This window comes from Microcebus murinus, chromosome 6, assembly GCF_040939455.1.
Source record: "Microcebus murinus isolate Inina chromosome 6, M.murinus_Inina_mat1.0, whole genome shotgun sequence".
NCBI lineage: Eukaryota > Metazoa > Chordata > Mammalia > Primates > Cheirogaleidae > Microcebus > Microcebus murinus.
This window is the reverse complement of record NC_134109.1, coordinates 100,828,190-100,837,954: the sequence shown is the minus strand read 5'-3', so window position 1 is coordinate 100,837,954 and position 9,765 is coordinate 100,828,190. Positions and strand designations below refer to the sequence as shown.

The 9,765-nt window shown below is 45.5% G+C and overlaps 1 protein-coding gene across 2 annotated transcripts; it reads right to left on the bottom strand.

Annotated features, from left to right (window-relative positions):
* Positions 1-2: 2 nt before the first annotated feature.
* SLC51B (SLC51 subunit beta) lies at positions 3-9,494 on the bottom strand. 2 transcript variants are annotated; one of them, XM_012758748.3, is made up of 4 exons: positions 9,026-9,494; positions 2,344-2,533; positions 858-948; positions 3-316 (listed from the first exon to the last, which is right to left on the bottom strand). In XM_012758748.3, exons 2-4 carry the CDS (start codon positions 2,438-2,440, stop codon positions 112-114), a joined length of 393 nt encoding a protein of 130 aa, XP_012614202.1. In that variant the 5' UTR covers positions 2,441-2,533; positions 9,026-9,494; the 3' UTR covers positions 3-111. The 2 variants fall into 2 exon arrangements, with proteins under 2 accessions (XP_012614202.1, XP_012614203.1); XM_012758749.2 differs by lacking the exon at positions 9,026-9,494 and adding an exon at positions 2,835-2,854.
* Positions 9,495-9,765: the final 271 nt, after the last annotated feature.

The following is a 9,765-nucleotide window of genomic DNA, read 5'->3' as shown; positions in this document are numbered from 1 at the left end:
TAGTTTGCTTGCAGTTTATTCTTTGTATTTGCTAATTAAAAAAAAAATGCTACTTGGGAGCTGAGCTCAAGTGACGTGCCTGGCCTGGGGTGTGCGTGCTCTGAACTCTCCCTAGCTTTCAGCTTCTGGTGAGTGTGGAAGGAGAACCAATGTGACATCGCTGTCTTTTAATTCATTTTCCACCTTAGCCACATTTGGCTTTTCTGAGAGCGAAGTCCTGCTTAGGTTGTTTAGGCTATTGTGATCCTTGATTGCGATGTCATCCAAATACAGGACTTCTGGAGTTTCTTTTTCTGTTGGCTGCATCTTTTGATTTCTGGGAAGAGAGGGAACAGTGTTGATCAGAAGGCCTGAGTGTTTGGGGCAGGACTGGATCTCCCAGATGGCTTAGACTTGGAGGGAAAAACCCTACACGCAGTCTGGGAGCTGCTGGGGGACAAGCAGCACTGGTTGGATTTTCCTTTGGCAGAGAGACACCTTACACTTGCATGGGTGTCATCTCAGTAAGGAATCCTTACTGCCACTGGTGAGCTCAGGTATTAGTGCCCCCTCCCCCACAGGGGAGGACATGTGGTTCAAAGAGGCCAAAGAAGCACATACCTGGGATGTTCACTTAAGTTTCCTGCCCCCGAGTCCTGTGTTCTTTTCACCAAACCACACTGTCTCTGGCTCCAGGATGCTCATCCTACTTAGTATAAGTCCTTGTCACCCCACACCCTGTCCCCCACACTACTGCAGGAAATTCCTAACTGTTATCCCTGGCTGGCAGCCAAGGTTCCTAAATGACCCCTCTCTAGATTTCCCTTTGAGAAGGCAGGGCCCCTACCTTCCAGAGCCCCCCCAGATCAGCTCCTCACCTGTTTGCCTGGATGCTCCTTCCTAAGAGGACCATGCTTATCACCACCACCACGGCGGCCAGGGCAAGCATGGAATAATTCCAAGGAGATGCTGGGGAGAGACACACAGGACAGAGCCTTGAGGAGAGGCCAGGTGCCTCTTAGGCCCCTAATAATTGGGGCTTGGGCTCAGACCCAGCTCACAGCCTGTGGAGACCCTAATCAAAGATAAAGCCCCTTGCCTCAGGGGACAATCTAGCAGGTGGACATGGGGAAGACATGCTCTCGCTCTGGAGAAGCCCTAAGCTAATGGTGGAGATAGGACTACAGGTAAATAAGAGTGGGGGAAAGGGGGTGACGGTGGGAGGGGTAGGGTGGGCCAAGGTAAACTTCACCAGCTTCAGTTTTGCCAGGGGCTGGCCCTGTGTGGTGCGAGGAAAGGCAGGAAGGAAGAAAGAAAGGGAAGGAGGAAGGCAGGGAGGGAGAGGAAAGAGTGGCAGTTAAACTGGATTTACAACTGCCCACAGATGACACATAACACATAAAGTAGCTGATCTGCATTTGGATACTCACCATTTGTCCACACTACTGAAATGACGCAGGCTCCAGCCTTTAGGTTTTTGTATTTGCTGTTCCCTCCACTAGGAATGTTCTTCTCCTACATAATCTGCATGACTAATTCCTTCATTTCCCAAAAGTCACCTTCCTGATTATTAAAATGTCACCTTCTGGCCGGGCACAGTGGCTCACACCTGTAATCCTAGCACTCTGGGAGGCCGAGGCGGGAGGATTGCTTCAGGGGTCAGGAGTTTGAAACCACCCTGAGCAAGAGCGAGACCCCCATCTCTACTAAAACTAGAAAGAAATTAATTGGCCAACTAATATATATAGAAAAAATTAGCCGGACATGGTGGCACATGCCTGTAGTCCCAGCTACTCGGGAGGCTGAGGCAGGAGGATTGCTTGAGCCCAGGAGATTGAGGTTGCTGTGAGCTAGGCTGACGCCATGGCACTCACTCTAGCCTGGGCAACAAAGCGAGACTCTGTCTCAAAAAAAAAAAATGTCATCTTCTTAGGGAGGCCTCCCTTGACCACCTTCCCTACCCTTGCTGCACACTTCCTAGTCTCTTTTCTCTGTTCAATTTTTCCTCTTATGTCTTATCAACACACTATGCATATAGTTGTTTAGCTTTATTTTCTATCTCCTGCACTAGAATGCATGCTCCACAAGGGGAGAGAGGTTTGTGTTTTATTTACCACTGTCACTCCAGTGCTGAGAACAGTGCCCAGCACATAGTTGTGATGATTGCGTCAATGAGTGACCATGCCCTGAGAGGAGGGTGAGGTTCTGCCAGACCCCTCTGGATGCTGAGATGCCCAACCTCAATTCCTGTGTTGGAGGAAGGTGCCGCGGGAGCGGAGGAGATGACAGTGTCAGGGGGCTTCAGCTAAACTCTGCTGTGTTGAGAAGCAGTCCCATCCTCACCATCAATCTCCCACCACTTACCATCTTCTACACGAAAAAACCAAAGCATCTCTTCCATCAGCTCCTGAGGCACCACGGTGCCGGCTGGGGCTCCAGTCACCCCCTCGCTGTGCGCCATGCCCCTGCTCCCGTTTGGCAGTGCTTCTGGACACCACGTCGTCCTCAGGGCCCTCGGCTCCAGCGGCCCTCCTGGCCTCCTAGCGGACAGTCCCTGCAGGCCGATGGAAACAATGCGGAGAGCATGACCAGATAGCCCAGCCCAGTTTGACCTCCCCTAGGTGCCCAACCCCAGGTGTCCTCTGGCCCGTGGGACCAAAATAGCCCGAATCCAGGAGCAGGGGGGGCGCAGAGGGGCAGAGAATACAGGAGTGACTCAAATCTTTATTGAAATCCATCACGTGTTGGGGAGCACTGATCTGGGAGTGAGGAGGACTGAGCCACTGGAGGAATATGGGACCCTTGCTGAAGACATCTCAGGTTTTCACATGCACAGTATGCCCAACCCCCCATACCTCCCACAGCACACCCCTGTGTTTCCTTAGCAACAACTTGTCCCACCCAACGCCTTTGAGGCTCATGCAGTAGCCAATCAGAGGCCTCTGTCTCTCCACGTGTCAAAGGCTGGGCCTATCACGTCTCTTTCCTGGGATTCGCACGCCTGCTACCCTGAGCCGAGAGAAGAGGGAAGCGCGCAGAAAGGCAGCAGCGGGTTCCTACTGGGGAGAGCCGCCGCTTCCCTAGTCCTGGCTGGTCAGTGCTGCCCTCTGTTCCGCAACCCCCTGAGAACTCTTTTTGGACAAGTTATCAGGGTTGGTTTCTGTTGTTTGCAAAAGAAGAAGGAGAACCGATGCTGCCTGGCTAAATCCTTTCCTTAACTTTAATCTGTTTCTGCCCCTACAAATAAACCAAACCTCAGTCAGTGTCAAAACAGTCACAAATTGTGACATACTCTTGTACTGCCGGTACTATTACTGCTTAATACAAAATGTTATTGTATCCATATTTAAAAAAAAAAAGGTGAAATTGATTTTGACAACATATTTTAAGCCAATATATCCAAAATATTATCATGTCAACATGTACTCAATATAAAAATTATTGACGTATTTCACAGTTTTTATATCAAATCTTTGACAGTGAGTGTAAATATTACAGGTATTGTATATCTCAATTCCAACTAGCCACATTTCAAGCGCTCAGTGGCCCTGGGTCCTGTGGCTGTTATACTGGACAGCCCAGGTCTCTGCCTCAGCCCAGGGCCAAGGTTTGGCAGCAGGTGCCCCTGACTGCTTTGGGCTGTTGGTATGAGGGCGGCAGGCATGAGAGTGGGCCCTGGGCTGAGAGCCAGGGAGCTGGTTCTGCCTCTGGTTAACTGTGTTTAGGCAAATTTTTCCCTTCTGGATCACTGGGTCCTCTGACCAACACAAGAGGAAACAATAAAGACAGACAGAAATCAATGAAGTAGAGGGGAAAAGTGGAGAAGATGAATAAAACCAAAAGCCATTTAAAAAATATTAATAAAATGAATCTCTGAAAAGATTGACCCAAAGAAAGATGCAAAAGAATGAGTTATAGAAACAAAATGACACCAGATATTTTAGAAATAATACAAGTGAATTTTGAGCTATATGCTAATGAACTTGACAACCTAGACAAAATGGATAGAGTCCCAGAAAAACATAAAATACCAAAATTATACAAGGAAGAAATACGAAACTTGGAGACTAATAAATAATAAAGAAATGATGGTCCAAGGCTTCCTGTCCAAAAATAAAGTCCAAATCTGGATGACTTCAATTGTGAGTTCTAATAAACTTTCAATAAGTAGTTAATTCTTACTTTAAACAAGTTATCCCCCAAGATAGATAAAGAACACAAACTGCACTGCAGATTTAACATTGGTTTCAAAACTAGATGAGGACAAAACAAGAAAAGAAAACGATAGGCCCAGTCACTTATGCAAGTAGGTGCAAATATCCTAAAAAAAAAAAAAAAAAAAAGATTAGCTAACTACATTCAACAATGTATTAAGAAAATAATACTTCATTATAAAGTAAGTTTGATGCCAGGAATGAAAGGATACTTTGACATTAGAAACTATATCAATATAATTCACCACATTACTAGGCTAAAGGAGAAAAATCACATGATTGACATGTATGATTAAAAACTCTGGGGCTGGGCACGGTGGCTCACACCTGTAATCCTAGCATTCTGGGAGGCCGAGACGGGAGGATTGCTTGAGGTCAGGAGTTTGAAACCAGCCTGAGCAAGAGCAAGACCCTGTCTCTACTATAAATAGAAAGAAATTAATTGGCCAACTAATATATATAGAAAAAATTAGCCGGGCCTGGTGGCGCATGCCTGTAGTCCCAGCTACTCGGGAGGCTGAGGCAGGAGGATTGCTTGAGCCCAGGAGTTTGAGGTTGATGTGAGCTAGGCTGATGCCACGACACTCTAGCCAAGGCAACAGAGTGAGACTCTGTCTCAAAAATAAGAAAAAATTAAAACTCAGTAAACTAGGAGTAGAAGGAAATTGCTAACACATGGTAAAGGCAACATATAAAAATCCTATAAACTGGACAGATGTGTTAAAAATCAAATAAAAATTTTAAAAGAAAAAATATATAAAAAAAGATAAAGTAGAAAATTAAATTTTGTTAAAAAAAAATCCTACAACAAGCTGGCCATGGAGGTTCATGCCAGTAATCCCAACATTTTGGGAGACCGAGGTGGGAGAATTGTTTGAGGCCAGGGGTTTGAGACCTGCTTAGGCAACATGGCAAGACCGTCTCTACAGAAAATTTTAAAAATTAGCCAGGCATGGTGGTACATGCCAGTAGTCTCAGCTACTTGGGGTGCTGAGGCAGGAGAATTGCTTAAGCTCAGGAGTTTGAGGTTGCTGTGAGCTATGATGATGCCACTTCACTGTAGCCTGGGAAATAGAACGAGACCCTGTCACAAATAAATAAATAAATAAATAGCTGTTAGGTTTGTTCCAGGTGGGAACCAGAAAAGTACGTATAGGACAGAATGTGGTTAATGCAAAACTTAGGCTTATAAAAAAATAGCCACAGGAGAGTCTTGGACTTTGTAGATCTAATAGACAGCTGCAGCCAGCATTACTTCCCCCTCCCTCCCAGATAGAACTAAGTTTATCCCTCCCTAGCTCTCCTGATAAGAACGAGGCCAAAAGGATGGATGTGACTGGGGCAAAGGGGTCGTAGGAGTTGGTTGTTTGAAGAAGAATTTATTACAAATAGCTGTTCTGCCCACCATCCTCTGCCATACACAAACTGCACCTAGCAGGAAGCAATTCTTCACCTGCCTGACCACAACAACGATACAGATCAGGAGTCTGGCCCAGAAACAAAGAACTGAACAGGGCAGGTGGGAGGGGGTCGGCTATCCCCATAAAAACCCTCACAAAACCCCCTTCTATGCTGACTCTCTTTTCAGACTCAGCCCACTTGCATCAGGGTGAATAAACCAGCCCTGTTGCTCCCACATAGCCTGCGTGTGTAATCTGTCCTTTGGGTCATTCACCCTTTCAATAGCCAGGTGTGGTGGCACGTGCTTGTAGCCCTCACTACTCGGGAGGCTGAGCCAGGAGAATCCTTGAGTCCAGGAGTTCATTACAATGATCTATGAATGGGCCACTGCTGGCCTGGGTGACACAGGGAAATTCTGTCTCAAAAAAAAAAGAAAAAAAAAAGAAAGAGGCCGGGCACGGTGGCTCACACCTGTAATCCTAGCACTCTGGGAGGCCAAGACAGGCAGATTGCTCGAGGTCTGGAGTTCAAAACCAGCATGAGCAAGAGCAAGACCCTGTCTCTACTATAAATAGAAAGAAATTAATTGGCCAACTAATATATATAGAAAAAATTAGCTGGGCATGGTAGCACATGCCTGTAGTCCCAGCTACTTAGGAGGCTGAGGCAGAAGGATTGCTTGAGCCCAGGAGTTTGAGGTTGCTGTAAGCTAGGCTGACACCATGGCACTCACTCTAGCCTGGGCAACAAAGTGAGACTCTGTCTCAAAAAAAAAAAAAAAAAAAATCCAATAAAGGAGGGAAAGGAGGAGTTGTTTAGTAGATGGCATAGGGAAAACTGGCTCACCGTATGGAGAAAAGAAAGAGTGGATGCATGGCTAAGAAACAGCACGTACAAAAACAGACTCCAGATTGATTAAAGGCTTAAATGTAAGAAGAAAAATATACAGTCAATAGATGTAGGGTAGGACTTCTTAAAACCATAAAAGTTCATTCAATAATAACAAAAATTTATGAATTTGAATACATTAAAACTAAGGATATCTGTTCATGAATAAAGTAATAACACATTTCTGATTGAGATAAGATGTTTGCAATGCTTAAAACCAAGACAAGAATATATCTAGAATATACAAAGAATTCTTGCAAAACAACAAGAAAAAGACAGGAACCTCAGTAGATAAATGTACAGAGGATATAAATGGGCAGTTTACAAAGTAGGAGACCCAAACAGCTAGCAAGCATATGAAGAAATGCTCAAACTCCTTGGTAATCAGAAAAATGAAAAGGAAAAGGAAAATGAGATACCCCTTGACATCTATTAGCTGGCAGCTGGTGGGGCTCTGGGGCTCTAGCCTTGTGCACTGACGGCATGTGCACTAGGACAGCCATCAGGACAGCAAATTACTCCAATTAAGTGTACACACCCCATGAGCCAGCAGTCCTGCTCTTGAGTGTACCCTAAAGAAATCATCCTCAGGGATCATAGTGGAGGCATACCATACTATTTATGAAAATTCAAAATATATGCACACGAAACAAAACATTTTACAAGAACTCATTTTTTTCAAAGGGCATACATTAAACACATTATGATAGTTGTCTCTTGGGAAGGAGGAAGAGGGGAATTGGACTGGAGATAAAAGTAACTAAAGAAATCAAAACAGGAGAAGGGCTTTGAACAGATCAATCATAAAAATTCACCTTGGCACTAATAAGGAAAACAAAAGGTAAAGAGAGAACAAGGAGTTCTCAAGTCCCCTCTCTTCTGAAACTGCCATAGGAGCTCACCAACCTCAGCCCAAAATAGCCTTTGGATGCTCAGCCAGGAGAATTCAAAAACAACTGGATCCACACCTGTAATCCCAGCACTTTGGGAGGCTGAGGTGGGAGGATCGCTTGAGGTCAGTAGTTCTAGACCAGCCTGGGCAACATAATGAGACCCCATCTCCGCAAAAAAATTTAAAAATTAGCTGGGTATGGTGGTGCGCACCTGTAGTCCCAGCTACTCAGGAGGCAAAAGACTCGCTTGAGCCCTGGAGTTTGATCCAGGCTGCGGTGAGCTTTGATTGTGCCACTGCACTTCAGCCTGGGCCACAGAGTGAGACCCAGTTTCAAAAACAAAACAAAACAAAAGTTGGATAGCAAATCACCAAACAGAAAACCAGAGTATTAGCAAAAGGACTAGATTGGCATCAGAGTTTTCTCCAGCACTAAATGCTCTGAAAAAAACTAAAGAAACAGCTACAGATTTTAAGGGAAAATATTTTGACATGGATACAATACTGACTTAAGCTTTTCATATGTGAATGATCGTCCATGTGTCAAGCTGGAGATGGAAGTCAGGGAGAAAGAAAGACCTTTTTTAGACTTTTACGGACTCAGATATACACTACCTGCTTACTCATTTGAGGGAGCTATCAATCTATCTATTGATCTATCTACAAAATAATGAAAAGGCAAAGTCTCAGGAATGACTAACGGATGTGATCTTGTGTTCTAGTTCCATCTGACTCTCCAGGGCACAGTGCCAACAAGGAGGACTGTGACATTCTGTCCATCTCAGACGTAAGAGGCCCCTCTTCCACAGGCAGACTCCCCTCTGCCCAAAGAGGACAGAGTGTGGCGGTCAAGATACCTGCCTCTGGGGAGTGGGATGGGTGTTCACCTTGAACACTTCTGTATTGCACAGTTTCCTGTGAGTACACACTGCCTTCATGAAAATGATACGTGTGATTAATGGAACTATTCAGACAAGTGTACAAAGATGCACGTAGGCTGCCATTCACCGTGGAGTGTGTTTTAAATATGTATAATATTGTTATAATTCGGGTGTCAGGCAGGTGGGAGGGGAAAGGAAGGGATGGGTATATACAAACACAATGAGTGAGATGTGCAACGTTTGGGGGATGGTCACACTTGAGGCTCTGACTTGAGGGGGCAGGGGGGAATGGGCAATATACATAACCTTAACACTTGTACCCCCATAATGTGCCAAAATAAAAAAATAAAATAAAATAAATATATATAATAATAATAATATTGTTATAATAAGCACATTTCAATCAACAAAAAACCAAAATCACCAAATGGAGACAAGTCCAGAACAAGTCCAAGCCCTCCACAACCGTGTCAGCTACTACAGAAATAAGGGACATACTTCTATCAGAGTACTTATTCAGTTTCCTTATAGAGTGAGCATCATATTGTCATATTTTATTATTAAACTTTATGCTTTATTTGGCTTTCATTAGTTTTTCCATTAGTGTCATCTTCTGTTAGGACATCATATTGCACTTAGTTGTCTTGTGTCCTTAAGCCCCTCTGGGAGATCCCTGCATTGTAAACAGGGCTTAACCATCTGCCATTGGGCTGTAATTCCTGCCAAACACCCTGGACCACCCATCCCCGTGACAGGTTGAGGACACTCACCCTGAATCCTGGGTTCCCGGGGCCTGCCTTGATCTGCTGTTGGGAGCAGCGCTGATTTCTGTGTCTTCCTCTTCCTCCTCCTCACCGCAGCACAGGATGGTCTTTGCACCTGTGCCTTCGCAGGCAGTCACAGCTGTCAGCTAGGGGACTCTGTCTGCAGAGCCTGTGGCAGTTCAGTTCACCTGGCGGCTCTGCCCTTAGCACACACCCAGGCCTGGAGCCTTCTCTGCCATTCCGGGGTGACTGACCTCCTGAATGAGTGGCCTCAGAGGGCAAACAGGCTCCACCTGAATTTCACAATCTGAAAGATTCAGGAGCCCAGTGGTTTCCTTCTTACGTGTTGGCCTCAAGTAAAGAGAAAACACTCAGCTCCTTTGGATGGGCAGGGGGATGTGCTGGAGAGGTCTGTGGCTCCCATCACTGCAGGGGTATATGTGGTATGCCCACTCCATGCCTCTATTTCCTAATATTATCAATAGTTAACCACAGAGCAGGGAGCCAAGGCTGGCCTTTTATAGCCTGTACTTTCTCATAGTGAAGGTCATGGCGTCACGTGAGTTATTCACAAGGAGCCATAAAATAAGACCTTTGGAGGGGGGGTTGGGGAGGCTGTGTGAGCACCAGTGACCCAGAGAGGAGGAGGCAGGCCAGGTTGAGGTGCTCCCCCCACTAGGCCAGCCCCATTTAATTCTGATAGTCTGTGGACTTTTCCACTCACTGGCTCCTTGCATCTCAAGCAA